The sequence below is a fragment of the Monodelphis domestica genome, chromosome 4, assembly GCF_027887165.1.
Source record: "Monodelphis domestica isolate mMonDom1 chromosome 4, mMonDom1.pri, whole genome shotgun sequence".
NCBI classification, from domain to species: domain Eukaryota; kingdom Metazoa; phylum Chordata; class Mammalia; order Didelphimorphia; family Didelphidae; genus Monodelphis; species Monodelphis domestica.
Genome location: NC_077230.1, coordinates 189603969 through 189619553, shown reverse-complemented (window position 1 = coordinate 189619553; position 15585 = coordinate 189603969). Strand labels below are relative to the sequence as shown.

General features: G+C 39.6%; 1 protein-coding gene and 1 long non-coding RNA gene across 7 annotated transcripts in view; one reads left to right on the top strand and one right to left on the bottom strand.

The window, feature by feature from the left end:
* NFE2L2 (NFE2 like bZIP transcription factor 2) overlaps positions 1-9498 on the top strand; it is a 39931-nt gene extending 30433 nt beyond the window's left edge. For all 6 annotated transcript variants that reach the window (XM_007494424.2, XM_007494426.3, XM_056794033.1 and 3 more), the window contains exons 2-5: positions 4607-4867; positions 5043-5132; positions 6640-6816; positions 7772-9498. In XM_007494424.2, coding sequence (XP_007494486.1) covers positions 4607-4867; positions 5043-5132; positions 6640-6816; positions 7772-9004 — 1761 coding nt within the window. In that variant the 3' untranslated portion in view covers positions 9005-9498. The remainder of the gene's footprint in view (positions 1-4606; positions 4868-5042; positions 5133-6639; positions 6817-7771) is intronic.
* Positions 5186-15383, bottom strand: LOC103101191 (uncharacterized). Its single transcript, XR_467684.3, has 2 exons — positions 14928-15383; positions 5186-5672 (listed from the first exon to the last, which is right to left on the bottom strand). It is a non-coding gene; the product is annotated as an uncharacterized LOC103101191 (long non-coding RNA).
* Positions 15384-15585: the final 202 nt, after the last annotated feature.

Sequence of the window (15585 nt, the reverse complement as noted above, 5' to 3'; positions counted from 1 at the left end):
CACCAATAAGGCTTTAGGAGATTAAAAAGATGAGTTAGGTTCGTGGTCTCAATAAGTTTCCAATCTCCTTTCCCTTTGTATTAAATATGGCACTGGTTTTTAGTGTTGTGGCTTTTGTTTTTAAGCTTACAATAAAAGGAACCAAATTGTTTTTTCTAGTGTTGAACTTATCTCCATCTAGATTATAAACTAATAGTGAGGACAAGGACTACCTCTTGAACTTCTTTACACGCCCCTAAGTGTCTAGCAGTCAGCTCTTCATATTGTCAGTGCATATTATTTGTTGAATAATCACACTTCATTTTGTGGCTTTTCAACAGGCTTACTTTGTAGTTAAAGTTTTGCTTAGAAGAATATTGTTAAAAATATTCACATTCGGGGGCAGCTGGGTAGCTCAGTGGATTGAGAGCTAGGCCTAGAGATGGGAGATCCTAGGTTCAAATCTAGCCTCAGACACTTCCCAGTTGTGTGACCCTGGGCAAGTCACTTGACCCCCATTGCCTAGCCCTTACCACTCTTCTGCCTTGGAGCCAATACACAGTATTGACTCCAAGACAGAAGGTAAGGGTTTAAAAAAAAAATAAAAAATAAAAAAAATATTCACATTCTCTAAGCATGAACTGTTGTTCAAAAGAAAAAGTTCAGAAAGGGCTGAAAGGTGAAGTCAGTATTCATAGTTATGGTGGGAAATTCACATATGGTTAATAGAGAATTGGCTTTATCCTGTGTATCATAAATATCTTAAATGAAGATGTTCTGAGTAAAACACTTTAAATTTAACCATGTGGTGACATCTATAAATGTTAATTGTTCTGTACGTGCGCATACATACATATACACACATGTGCTTATAGAATGGAGCATTTTCATATTCCACAAGATGTGCTTAAAACTGTAAGGAAGCAGGGATAGCTTGGTGGCTCAGGCTTGGACACAGGAGGTACTGGGTTCAAATTTGGTTGTAAACCTCAAAATCTCTTAGACTTATAAATGTTGGAAATTTCACCATTGGGAAATTTCATACTTGAAAAATTTCCTATTGATAGTGGGTCTTGGCTATTGGAATGTGAACCCCATTGGCATGAGAGTTTCCCCCTCCTCCCTTCTTAAGATTACTTTAGGACAGAAACCTTTTGCTGAACAATGGAAAGGACTTTGACCTATGCTTAAGCATAGAACAGGAATTGCTTTGAGTCATGATTGATTTTAGAATTGGAGCTACTCAACCTTCATGGGAAGGACCATTCCAAATATTATTAACTACTCCAACATCTATAAAGATTGGAGAAAGAGACTCTTGGATTCACTGCTCACATGTGAAGAAAGCATCTTCTGCTGAGACTGATTGACTCTATCCTATCATATGAATTGTGACTCTATCTTATCATATGAATTGGAGATAATAATCCATAGACAAATGGATGCTGTTTTTTTTTCAAGAATATATTGAATTACTGATTTTTTTCCTTATTTTTTCTTATTTCTTTTCTTTTATTTTTTATCAGAATATTTGATTTTTTTCTCATTTTTTGTACTGAAGGTACACATAATTAATATTAATATTTTTTCCCTGCAGTAATACAAGTTAATATATATACTCTTGCTATAATATCAATATATGCCTAAAAGCTTTAAACTATGGGAACCTGCCATTTATTGATAAAATATTATAGGACTGTGATTAATGTTTGTGTCTGATTCCAGGAAAAGGGATAAAAACAAGGAGCACAGACTAAACCTGAATAGTGCCAATAGAGCACACAAGAAATATTAAAGTGAGACTCGAGGTTGCGAAGCTTAACTTATGTTTAAGTCGTAGGACTTCCTTGTATCTACACTCTTTTCGAAATACTTAAACAAGTACAAAGCTTGACTATCATGCTGGCTCCCTATATCTCTGAAGGAAAAAAAATCAGACAAGGGAATGACATTTCCCCATCAAAATAGAATTCTAATTCTTTTCTTCTTATATTATGGCAACTTCCTGTAGTCTTGGCTACAAATGGCTAAGTGAAATATTACTGCATTCTGTCCTACATACTTGTGGGATAGAAATTACTTTAAACTGGACCTATACAAGGTCTATTTTGAATTTTTCTTATGTTTTTGATTATTTTTCTATTCTTTTGATAATTGACACATACACCCCCATAACTGAACATTGCATTCTGAGCTAAACTTGATATTTTGGGGGGGGGATTGTTTTTTAATTTAAAATCTAAGAATTTTTGAATTTTTTTTTTGTTTGAGATTGTATTTTTATAAAAATCCAAGACTTTTGTTTAAGATTTTACTGTTATAAAAAATTTCAAAGATTTTGATTTTGTTCGAGAAAAGATCTTCAAGAAAGAAGCTTGAAACTTTTATATCCAGAGAATGAACTGTTGCAGAAAGATGCCAAAAACCTACACTTCATCAAGAAGATCAAGAATGAACTTTGGATGTGATTGATTGGACTGAACTTTTGATTGAACATTTATTGTAATATTTATGCCAAAAGGGACTTCCCCTAATTTGGCTTTCTGTCAATGCGCCTAGCAAACATTGGTTTTGCTTTCTTTTCTTTTCTATTTCCTCTCTCACTATTCTAATTTCTCCTAGAAAATTGAATATTGTGTATATCTTTAGTTAGAAGTGAATTTAGAACTACAAAATGATTATGTTAAATGATCAATGGGGAGACTAGTCTCCCAATGATCATCAGGGGGGATTGTAAACCTCAAATTTCCTTAGACTTATAAATGTTGGAAATTTCACCATTGGGATATTTCATACTTGGAAAATTTCTTACTGATAGTCTATTGGAATGGGAACCCCATTGGCATGAGAGGTTCCTTCTCTTCCCTTCTTAAGATTACTTTAGGACAGAAACCCTTTGCTGAACAATGGAAAGGACTTTGACCTATGCTTACTCATAGAACAGGAATTTCTTTGAGTCTTGATTGATTTTAGAATTGATACAATGGAGATACTTGGAATAAATCTCCACCCTATTCAGTCCTAATAGGATTGAGTAAGGGCTGCAGCCTAGATCAAAATTTAATTATTCCAATCTCTACCATACTCAGGTTAACAGGATTTAGAAAGGGCTGTAGCAAAAGAGTAAAGATTTAATCATTTGAAAATATGACCTTCAACAGACATGTGCAAAAGCCAGAAACCTCTGGGCGGTCCTGGGTTAAGCTAGAGCCTCCATTGGCACAGGGAAATTGATGAACAGTGATTGGTAGATGGGAGAACTGAGGGGAGGAACTTGGATGGTTTCCTTAAAGATAGGGGGTCTGAAGACTCCAGGGGAGGTGGAGAGTTGGGCGGTGTGGTTCGTGTGGGCTCTAAGAAGGCTTGCTCTGAAGGAAGCTGAAGGTGGGGGCCTCTGAGACTGTTTCTCCATTTTGGACACGTGAGTAATAGGGACTGATCTCTTTTCTTTGCCCCAGCTATCTAAGGGCTTGGGCCTTTTGGCCCAGCCTAAACAGAAGGGGTATTTAAGCCCTATTCCCTTCTCTCCCTTTTTCTCTCTCTCTATCTCTAATTCCTTTCTTACTCCTATTGTAATTAAACTCCAAAAAAGGCTGATGGCTGACTTGAGTTTTTCATTTAGGAATTACATAGCTGATTCCTTGGCGACCTTAAATTAATATATATATATCAGTCTTTTAAAGTGATTCCCTTGTTACACAATGGAGATACTTGGAATCAATCTCCACCCTACTCAGTCCTAACAGGATTGAGGAAGGGCTGCAGCATAGATCAAAATTTAATTATTCCAATCTCTACCCTACTCAGGTTAACAGGATTTAGGAAGGGCTGTAGCAAAGGATCAAAGATTTAATTATTTGAAAATATGACCTTCAACAGACACGTGCAAAGCCAGAGACCTCTGGGCGGTCCTGGGTTAAGCTAGAGCCTCCATTGGCACAGGGAAATTGATGGACAGTGATTGGTAGATGTGAGAACTGAGGGGAGGCAACTTGGATGGTTTCCTTAAAGAGAGAGGGGTCTGAAGGTGGGGGGGGGGGGTTAGGAGTTTGTCGGAGTGGTTGCAGTGTGCTCTGAGAAGCTTGCTCTGAAGGAAGCTGAAGGTGGGGGCTCTGAGACTGTTTCTCCATTTTGGTCACGTGAGTAATAGGGACTGATCTCCTTTCTTTGCCTCAGCTATCTAAGGGCTTGGGCCTTTTGGCCCAGCCTAAACAGAAGGGGTATTTAAGCCCTATTCCCTTCTCTCCCCTTTCTCTCTACCTCTATCTCTCTATCTCTCTATCTCTAATTCCTTTCTACCTCCTGTTTGTAATTAAAACTCCATAAAAGGTTGACGGCTGACTTGAGTTTTCATTTAGGAATTACATAGCTGAATTCCTTGGCGACCTTAAATTAATATATATCAGTCTTTTAAAAGTGATTTCCTTGTCACAGGCCTCAGATACTTTCCAGCTATGTGACCCTGGGCAAGTCACTTAATTCCCATTGCTTAGCCCTTACTGCTCTTCTGCCTTGGGACTTCATATTGATTCTAAGCCAGAAAATATGGTTTAAAAAAAAACAACTATAAGGAAGTTGCATCTAGGAAAGCTCTTAACCTAGTCTTCCTTTCTTCTCCGTATTCTAGGACATGAATTTAATTGACATCCTCTGGAGACAAGATATAGATCTTGGAGCAAGACGAGAAGTGTTTGACTTCAGTCAAAGGCGGAAAGAGCATGAGCTGGAAAAACAAAAGAAACTTGAAAAAGAAAGACAAGAACAACTCCAGAAAGAACAAGAGAAAGCCTTTCTGGCTCAACTGCAGCTAGACGAAGAAACAGGTGAATTCCTCCCAATTCAGCCAGCCCAGCACATTGAGCCTAGCACATCTGCCAGCTACTCACAAGTAAGTGACTGCTGCCTCTGTGAAACGACTTTGAAATGTAACATAAGGGAAGTTCAACTCTGGCACCCATGACTTTTGGGGAGAGAATTTCTCAGCACATGGTGCATGTATAGGGACTGTCTGCTGGTGATGCTGTTAATACTTTCTCCCCCTTCACTCTGCTTCTCATGTCTAGGCTGCTGACATCCCCAAAGCAGATGCTCTGTTCTTTGATGACTGCATGCAGCTTTTGGCAGAGACCTTCCCATTTGTAGAAGATAATGAGGTAAGAATGGACTTTCTTCCTCTAGGTGACTCAAGTATGTACTCTGTGTGCTCTCCATTTTCTAAAAATAAAATTTTACTGATGCCTTCTATTTTACATCATCATACTTTCCCCAGCATCCCTCTTTTCTCTCTCCTGGAGAGCTGTCTAGTATAACAAATAGTATTTTTTAAAGACCAAAATAAAAATGAGAAAGAAAATCATTACAATCCATAAATACATATGTGCATCATCTGTGGACTTTTCACAAAGGAGTGGGTTGAGGGTGCCGTCTCATTTTTCTTCATTCAAGTCTTGCTGAATCTTTAGAATTTTGTTACATTCACTCTTGATTTTTGTGATGTGTGGTGGTACTTCACTCTGCCTCTGTTCATATGGATCTTTCCAAGCTTCTCTGTATTTGTCACATATATTTTGCCCAATAGTGCAGTCATATTTCTTAACATTCATGGTCCACAGTTTGTGTAGTCCGAATGACTATCTACCTTGATGGGCATTTGTCTTGTTTTCAGTGGTTTGCTATCCCATAAAGGAGGTCTCCTTTATTAAAAAAAAAAAGGAAAAAATAACTTTTAGGAAGTGTAACAGTTAAAATTTAGGAATTATGGGGAGACTGAGGCAGGTAGAAATTAGTTTCTCTCTGCAAGGAGTATTATATTTTTTAGAGGTTTATTAAGGATTAAAGAATATACAAGTAAGAAACATGTGCCTAGGCCAGAGGCCTAGACAAAATGACCTCCCATCACGGAAGAGACGTGTCTACTCCAAAACGGAAGTCCAAAAGAGGCCCCAAAAACCTTTGCCACCAGCTTAAATCCTTCCTCGAACTCGGCCCACCTCAGAATTCCCGTGAGATTACAAAGCATTTTGGGGAAGTGGAGCAAAGGCTTGTGGGGATTATAGTCCTGTATTCGAGTCTATTTTTTACCAAAGAAATTCTATGCAGAAAAGCATATCATTGAAGTGTATACTAAACATTTTCTTTGCCATGTCTATTGATCTTTTTAAAAAAAATATCCAAGTCAGATTGTTGTTACTGTTAACCAAAAACAGTAGTTAGAATAGCCATTGACACAAGCCGCACACTTTTTATGGTTATTTTTAAAGATAATAAATAAAGCCTGTATGGATAGACCAGTATCTAACTGGATAAATGAGTAGGTATAGAGGAGTATGGGTAATCAGCCCAAACTTCATAATTTTTTTCTGACTGTCACCTGCATGCAGATAATTGTGAGAAAAAGATATGGTAGCATTTGCTTGAAGTTTATCATATAATGAGAAAGATAAATTGGAGGTGGAGAAGGCCAATTGGATCATGAACAACAAAATTATATATGACACTGAAAAGCATTAGGGTCAAATATGGTGTGTTTGAGAAGAGGTAGACACAAGAACTTAAAAAGCTAAAATCATGGCTTGGCACAGGACTTTCCATAAGGAGCTATAGTGCCATGTATTATTGGTGAGAGCTTCATATTTTAACTAAATTATTTGTTAATTTTAGGTTTCTTCAGCCACATTTCAGTCACTTGTTCCAGATCACATTGACAGCAACCCAGTCTTCATTACTTCCAGTCAAGCTCAGCTCCCTGAATCGTCTGTCCTTCAGTCTATAGTAGAAAACAACATGCAGGATATCGAGCAAGTGTGGGAGGAGCTGTTGTCTATTCCAGAGTTACAGGTAATCAAGAGCCAGGACCAAAGCCATAAGGTGACATTTAGCAGCCTCTGATTGGTGGCCCATACTAATATAAGTAGAGTAGCTAACTTTTTAGTGAATGGCAGCTCTCTAGGAAAAAGGGAAGGAAATAAGTATTTGCAGAGCCCCAACAATGTGAGGTTCCCTGCCAAGCACCATACAGATAGCCTCTTATTTCATCCTCCCAACCCAAGGAAGTAGGTGCTACTGCGATACTTCATTAATAGTTGAGGAAACTGAGGCAGAGATTAAATGGCTAGTAAGTGTCTGGGGTCTTCCTGACTCCAGGCCCAGCTCTATCCACTTTGCTACCTTGATGCCTAGAGAGCAAATCTCCTAATCAGGAGAATAGGTCTAAGTGCCACCTCTGACACATACTGGCTTTGTGATCCTAGCGAGTCACTGGACCCCACGATATCTCATGCAGCTCTCATAAGACTCTTTAATAGAATGGCTAGTCTGTATTGGAAGAGGAAGTTCCCTACTTCAGTGACTTAACAGGTCTGGTCTCATTTCCATAGCAAACCGAAAGATTTAGTAATGCCTCACCATATAAGAACAAATGATAATCGTTCCAAGTCTGACCTAGAAATTCTGAAAATCATGCTTCTGCTTAGAAAATACAAATCCTTTATAAATGTCTGTACTAGAAATTAGATTATACTTTGTTATGTAGATGACCTTAGGCAAATCACTTAAATTTGGGGGTCTCAGCATTCTATGTCTATGTAAAATGAATGATCATAAGCTTTCTTCCAGCTCAAATAGGCTATGTAATTCTTTAAGAACAACTCAAAGACACACTAGAGTGTGTCTACCTGTGCACATACATACTTAGATATACACATGCCCACCACCTAATGTTAGCTACTATTAATAGGGTGAAAATATTTGGTATTGGTTACATAAAATTTTATTTTAACATTTCTTCATACAGTGTCTTAATATTGAAAATGACAAGTTGGCTGAGGCTACCATAGTTCCAAGTCCTGAAGCAAAACCGACAGAAATCAATGACAGTTACAATTTCTACACTTCCCTCTCCACGATGGAAAAAGAAGTAGCTACCTGCAATCCAGATTTCCTCAGTGCTTTTGAGGACTCCTTTGGCAACATCCTTCCCACAGAAGACCCTAACCAGTTGAGAATGAACTCTTTAAATTCAAATGCCACAATAAACACTGATTTTTGCGAGGAATTTTACTCAACTTTCATAGCAGAAACAAACATAAACAACAGTATGCCTTCCCCCGCCCACATCAGCCAGTCACTTTCAGAACTCTTAAATGAGCCCATTGATATTTCTGACCTTTCACTCTGTAAGGCCTTTAACAGCAACCCTCCTGAAAACCCCCCAGAATGTAATGATTCTGACTCAGGCATTTCTTTGAACACTAGCTCTAACATGGCATCACCAGAACATTCAGTGGAGTCATCCCTCTATGGAGACACGCCACTGGGCTTCAGTGATTCTGAAATGGAAGATGTTGACAGTGCTCCTGGAAGCACACAGCAGAGCGGAGCCAGGATGCAGCCAGTGCCATTTCAGGAGGACATGCCCTATCCAGTGTCTCCCACTCAGGGGCCAACCGTTCCTGCGCCTGATGCTCTGCAGAGTGTAAGCACGCCAAAGAGAGAGTCGCCCACCAGTCCTGGTCACCAGAAAGTCCCATTTACAAAAGACAAACATTCAGGCCGCTTAGAATCCCATTTCACGAGAGATGAGATGAGAGCAAAGGCTCTTCATATCCCTTTCCCTGTAGAAAAGATTATTAACCTTCCTGTGGATGACTTCAATGAAATGATGTCAAAAGAGCAGTTTAATGAGGCCCAACTTGCACTTATTCGAGATATTCGTAGGCGGGGCAAAAACAAGGTGGCTGCTCAGAACTGCAGGAAAAGAAAACTGGAAAACATAGTGGAACTGGAGCAAGATTTGGATCATTTAAAAGATGAAAAGGAAAAGCTGCTCAGAGAAAGAGGAGAAAATGACAAAAGCCTCCATCTACTGAAAAAACAGCTCAGCACCTTGTATCTTGAGGTGTTCAGCATGCTACGAGATGAAAATGGAGAGCCCTACTCCCCTAGTGAGTATTCCCTGCAGCAAACAAGGGATGGTAACGTGTTCCTCGTTCCCAAAAGCAAGAAACCTGACATTAAGAGAAATTAGGTTTGGGAACATTTGATCTTTACTGAGGTAGTGTTTTTGTACTGTTTTACTAAAAGCTCCTGCTGTGATGTGAAATACATAATTGATATTTTATAAAAAAAATTCTATGCAAGTATATATCCAAAATAGTCTAGAAATTGCACACAGTATAAAAGCATTAAAATAATAAAATGCATATATGTATATGCAGAATCTATAGTCTCACTTTAACAGCAAATATTTCCTTGTTGCACCTTTTGGGCTAGTTTCTGTATAAGTGTAAATAGTGCAAACTTCTTATTTATACTGTTCCTATCTCATTTGTTATATTCATAGATTTATATGAAAATATGATTTAGCTTACCCTAAATAGTTTGTTGCAAGACTAACCACAAGTGCCTTTTTATAAATACTCTTATGATCTGAAAGTGTCATTTTCTTATGTAGTTATTTTGCTTTACATAAAAATTTAATTTAGCAAAAAAAGCTAATACCAATAAAGATATAAAACTTAATTTGTGTATTCATTAAATGATTCATTTATTTGAGTTTGTTCATTGTGCTATTTTCTACTGATTATAAATCTATCATTTGGGTGCTTTATATTTAAAGAATATACTTTTTTAACAAGTATAAAAATTCTTTATCAAGAAAAATTGTAGGCACAAGTATCTCAGCAGGTCAGTGATCCATATCAGAGGAGTATACATCTATTTATTTGGAAAAAATTTTATCGGGCAGATTAGCACTGCAATTTGTGTTCTGCATTTGCAAAATGAAATTATTCCAGTTAAAAACTTTTAAAAACATAATTCCCTTAACCCATTAGGACCCTGTCCCTCTTTCCTCCATTAAGTGATTTTTAATGGAAAAAAAAAGGCACACCTATATATACACACATACAGTCATGTGTACATGAGATGTATATATTTGCATGTGTGTATATGTGTACACATATGCATATTTGCATTCAGTATAGCTATTTTTTTCCTCCTTAGAAATTTTTGTTTTTATATTCAATGGTATCTAGAATGGTGTACCAGAAATAGCAAATATTCTCTAGTGTTTTCATTTCTTTTAACTGTCTCTTGTCTCTTTCATACGTGGGGTTCCTTTTTGAACCAAATGGGAAAGATGCAGGAAGCGAACAGGAATGACAACCTGTCCTTAAAAGAATTTTGACACTTAAATATTCATGGTCATTTTCCTTTTAAACTTAAAGCCATTTGTATATCTAATTCAACAAGTGTTTATTAAATACCTACTATGTGCCAGGCTTTGTGCTGGCTGCCAGAGCAACAAAAAAGCAGAATTACCCCTTCTCCCAAGTTTCTTTCTTTAGGGGGTCAGGGGAGCAGAGTGTGTGTGTCTTCATGTGTATGCATGCATGCATGCATGTGTGTGTGTGTCTGTGTTTCTATGTATGTTCTAGCCTGGAAGTTTTACCAATGTACTTTATCCTAGCATTTATTAGTACCTTTATAAGGAAAGCCTTACAGCAGACTATTTCCCCCTTCCCTACCCTCTAGCTTGGTGAGGAAATATTGCTTCTGATTAATGATCAATTATTCTTCTCCCCCTTAGAGACCAACTCTAAACTATTATTGCCCTTGGCTGCCATGTCTTTCTAACTGGCAAGGACATCAAGTGTTTGCTGATTAAAGTCGTTTTGGGACCCTCTGGATCAAGTTGTGGTTACTGTTCTACCTCAATTAAAACTCCTTTAAGAAACAGTGATCCACTTCAATGTCTGACCCATTTTTAAGAGTCAACAGCTTGCTTAAATGGGTTGGTTTGGTGCTATAGAGTTTGCATGAAGTTTCGTCTCAACTTTATCCTAATTTGGTATTTGAACCAAAGAACTGAATATACAAAAACACGATTCTGAAGTCATCTCCATACTGCTTTTCAGCTATTTCTGGTCTTCTAAGATAGTCTTGTTTTTTGTCATACTCCATGCTTGCCATAGCCAGTGCCTTCTTAACTTGAAAAAATAACGTACAGCCATGAAGTTTCTACCGTTGTCCACTCTGTTAGCTGCCCTTTCTAGCGTACTTCAAGATTTGCAGAGTGCTTCCCATATCTGATCCCCACCACAGCACTGTGAGGCATGTGTTAGAGGGATTAATGAACCCCATTTAGAGATGAAGAAGTTGAGACTCAGGTTGATGAGACGTCCTAGCCTCTGGCCGTAGTGCTAGTGCCAGAGATGCAAACTGTGCCCACTGCTTTCTGGAAGTCCCAGGCACCATATACATCACATGTTTTTGTTTTGTTCCACAGGGGTGAGGGGGGCACTTTAATTTCTTAATTTCAAACCATGTTTTTCAACTTATTTTTCACCATCTTGTGTGCTCACTTTCATATTGAAGTAACCAAGTCTTAAAACACATAGACAAGTCATCTCTTATTGAACTTACCTCCTCTTCTCTAACAGATGCAACTTAGCTGTAATGTCTCAGTAGTCATCATTTTGCTTCTACTTTTGAGATAATAACAAGGTGGAGATGCCAATGAAATGATGTTTCTTGTTGCCTTTGGGCAAAACACAAAGCCAACACCTGCCTCTGAAGAGACAACATCATCATTGTCCTCTGGCTTCATTTATAGCAATATGTCGATATGGATACAGTTCAGTTCTTCTGGTGGGGTTGGGCCTCTGGGCAGATATCACAGTGAGTATTAATAGTATGTGGTCTAAAATAGTGCTCATCCTGAATGCCCTCTGCCCCTTTCTGCCATGCTCCCTTCAGAAGTAGAAGGAGGCTCACATAGGACCGAGGGCCACTTTGTATTTGTATCCATTTATGGCTCACTGTGGCTACAGAATTTATCCCTCCCTAAATAGTGTGCCTTCCACTGATAACTCCTTTGCATGGTAAGCTATGGAAGAGAAGTATAATCTGTCACTAAAGTGACACTTAAGAGATTTTTCAGCTCAGATGGCTTGAACCTCGCATTGCTTCTGAGATCACAAGTAGTGTGTCCCTGTGATACTTTGGAGTGGGACTGTTGGGGCTTCTCTGCAGTGCTGATCCTAGGATTTAGCCCCATAAGGCCCAGCTTTGGCTCCAAAGTGATGGGTGGAAGGAAGGCCAGAAGGGGGGTATCTCCAGGAAGAGGCCAAAGGAACATAGCTTTGTGTACTCTTTCTAGAAAAGATTCAAGCTAAACAAAATTTGCCACTGGCAAAACATTTTTTTTTCGTTAGTTGAATTTAACAGGACACTGAAGAGAGCAATTCTGGAAAGCTGGAACTGTCCCCTTATTGAAATATAGATCCATGAAAAACAAATTGACTGAAACAGAGGTTTCTGGCCGAGACTTGCAAGGGACAGAACACAGATGTTAGCCTCATCTTGGAATTCAGAATGAGCTGTGGCCTCCCGATGATCTTGGCTCATAAAGCAACTGAACGTAAAATTAGCTCTGCAGACCCCTGAACAAAGACCCAACTTCTTGTCAGTAATAGCAGACTTTATTTCGGTTTTCTTAAGTCCAGATAGAATGAAGTTGGATTTCTATTGAGACTCAAATTGTATCTGACATTTTTCCATGATATGGTGGTTCACTGTTATTTCATATCATTTCTGAATGATCAACTGCAAATCAATGTAAAGTATCCTAAAAGAAGTTTGAATATAATTTTAATACTTAAAACTGGAATAAGACTTTCAGGATTCTTAATCCGTTTTTGACCTTTTTATATAGAAATGATTGTTTTCTTTGGACAGGATGACATTCTCTATTGTCAACTAAACTATGATAGGTGGCACAGTGGATAAGAGGACTGGGTCTTGAATCTGGAAGATTTGACTTCAAATCTGGCCTCAGACAATAGCTATGTGACCCTGAGCAACTCACTTAACCTTTTTGCCTCAGTTTCCTCAATTGTAAAATGAAGATAACATCTATCTTACAAGGATGTTGTGAGGATCAAATGAGATAATACTTGTAAAAGCTTAGCAAAGTGGCACCTAGTAGGTGCTATAGAAATTATTATTGACTGCATTTTGTATGTAGTTTGTGGTTGTTACTCTCATTTTTATAATTTATTTAAAGATATATTTTCTTTTAAGGCAGGGTAAATTCTTAATCTTTTGTGTCATGGTTCTTGGTGAAGCCCATGTTCCTTTTTTTTTTTTTAAACCCTTACCTCCTGTCTTAGAATCAATACTAAGTATTAGGCCTAAGGCAAAAGAGCAGTAAAGACTAGGCAATGGGGGTTGAGTGACTTAACCAAGGTAATATCGTTGGACCTCCTGTCTCCAAGCCTGGCTCTCTATCCTTTGAGCCACTTAGCTGCCCTTTATGGCTCTTAGAAAAAATAATAAAAAATGTATAAAATGAAGCATGTAGGTTAAAAAAGGAAATCAATGGAAATAGTTATAAAAACACTTTTAAAACAAGATTGCAGACACTAGTTTAAGATTCTTGCAGCTCAGAGTGCCAACCTTTGTGAAAATAAATGAACTGCTGCTACTCAAGAATGGGTCCATGCATACACATGTTTATAGGTAGCAATGTTGATAAGCTAAGTCCCTTTTCTCTATGAGAACTCTGAAATATTTTCTCTCAGTGTCTAGACTGGCTTTTTCTCAAGGATCTATCCTCCCATCACAGAGATGCCAAGCCCTGAAGCAATCCTCATGGTAGTGATCAGTAAAAAAAGTGTTTTATCGGGTGCTTACTATGCAGACACAGCGATAAGCTCTGGAAATACAAAGAAAGGCCAAAAACGTGGGCCTCGCCGTTCAGGGAGCTCTCCTGGTTGGGATATAACAAACCAAATGCCACCCACAGAATGGATGCGAGGCCATCTGGGAGGGAAGGGATGAGCAGGACGCGGCCCTGGAAAAGGCCTTTCACAGAAAATGAGGGGTTGAGGAGAGGCTCATAGGGAGCCAAAAGGTGGAGGTGTGGCAGGGAGGCGAGTGACAAGGCACCAAGCCTGGATATAAAGTGTCATGTTCAAGCGTTTTATAGATAAAAGAACTTAGAATTTTCCCATTCTTGCTAATGTTTATTTGTATTACTTATGCAGTTTAAAACCTTTCATTATTTTGGCTTACAGCAGTTAGTGGCTGAGATATCTCTCCACTTAAAAATTATGTTCTGGGGGCAGCAGGGTGGCTCAGTGGATAGAGCCAGGCCTAGACATGGGAGGTGCTGGTTCAAATCCTTCAAACCCAGCCTCATACTTCCTAGCTCTGTGACCCTGGAGAAATCACGTTGCCCCCTACCTGCTCTTGTGCCTTGGAACCAAATACATAGTACTGATTTTAAGACAGAAAGTAAAGGGTTTTTCCTTTTGTTTATCAGAATTTTATTTATTTCTTAATTTATTTATTTTTAAGTATTTTTCCAAGGTTACATGATTCATGTTCTCTCCCTCCCCTCTTCCACCCCCCCCCCAGCTGACAAGCAATTCCACTGGGTTATACATGTATTATCACTCACAACCTCTTTCCATATTGTTCATTTTTGTAACAGTAATCTTTGAAAGCCAAACCTCAAATCCTATACCCATATAAACAAGCGATAAATCACGTGTTCCTTCTGTGCTTCCACTCCCACAAGTTTTTGTTTTTTTTATTATAATATTCATGTCAGCCCAAATGAAGTAGTTTTTCTTTTTAAGGATGCTGTTTCGTTTGGCCCTCCACATGCGGATGGGAAATAGTAAGGGTGAACATTGATTGTCCGCTCTGTCATCCCGTCTAGCCCAACATTTCCCTAGAAGCCCTGGGGCCCGGAAAAACGGGCACCGCCGCTGTGTGTCCTAGAAGAACTTTCTGTGTAGAAAAAAGGACAACGGTTGGGCCTTCGGTGGTGCCGCAGTCGGCCCGCCCCCTAGGCCAAAGGGTTCTGGACTGCTCAGATAGCCAGGAGCCCTTCAGGGACTGGCTCCACCTCCCGCCTAGCGTTGTGGGGATCCACTCACCCCGCAAGCTGATCCGAGCCTGAATAAGCCGGAAAAGACTTCCGCCAGGGCTTGGAGGGGGCGCAGTATTCTCCTTGGTGTCTCACGCGGCTACTGAAAATCTTTAGGGAAATAAATTCCTTTTGTGGAACGAAGTGGTGGGTTTACCTCAAAATAGCCGTTTGGTTGTTTACTCTTTGCCACCAATCCCGGCCTCATGGACTGATCCTGTGACTCGCGGCCACGAAAGCCCGGGCTCGAGTTGGGGTTGTGTTGCTTTGGGGTCCGTATGAACGCACTTGTTCCCCAAACATTTAGGCACATTGTGCCGGAGGCTGAGGCACTCAGACCTAAATGACTTCCTTCCACGAGGGGAGGAGGAGGGGGAGGGGAAGGGAGAGGGGGCAGGGAGGCCCGAGCCAGGGCTCCTGAACTGCTCGTTGACCAGGTATTAGCACACTGACGCTAAGCATTTTCACTAAAGGAAGGCTCTAGACAGCTCGGGAGGGAGGGGGGGAGGAAGGGGCGGGGCGGCGCGGCGGGTACAAGCTTGAGGAACCGTGGGGAGCAAGGCCGAGAGATGGGAGGATCAGCAGCAAGGTGCTCCGGGCTTGGGAGACGGCGGGGCGCAGCAAGCCTGGGAAGGGGTCAGTTTCACTGGGAGACAGGGCGTTTTCTC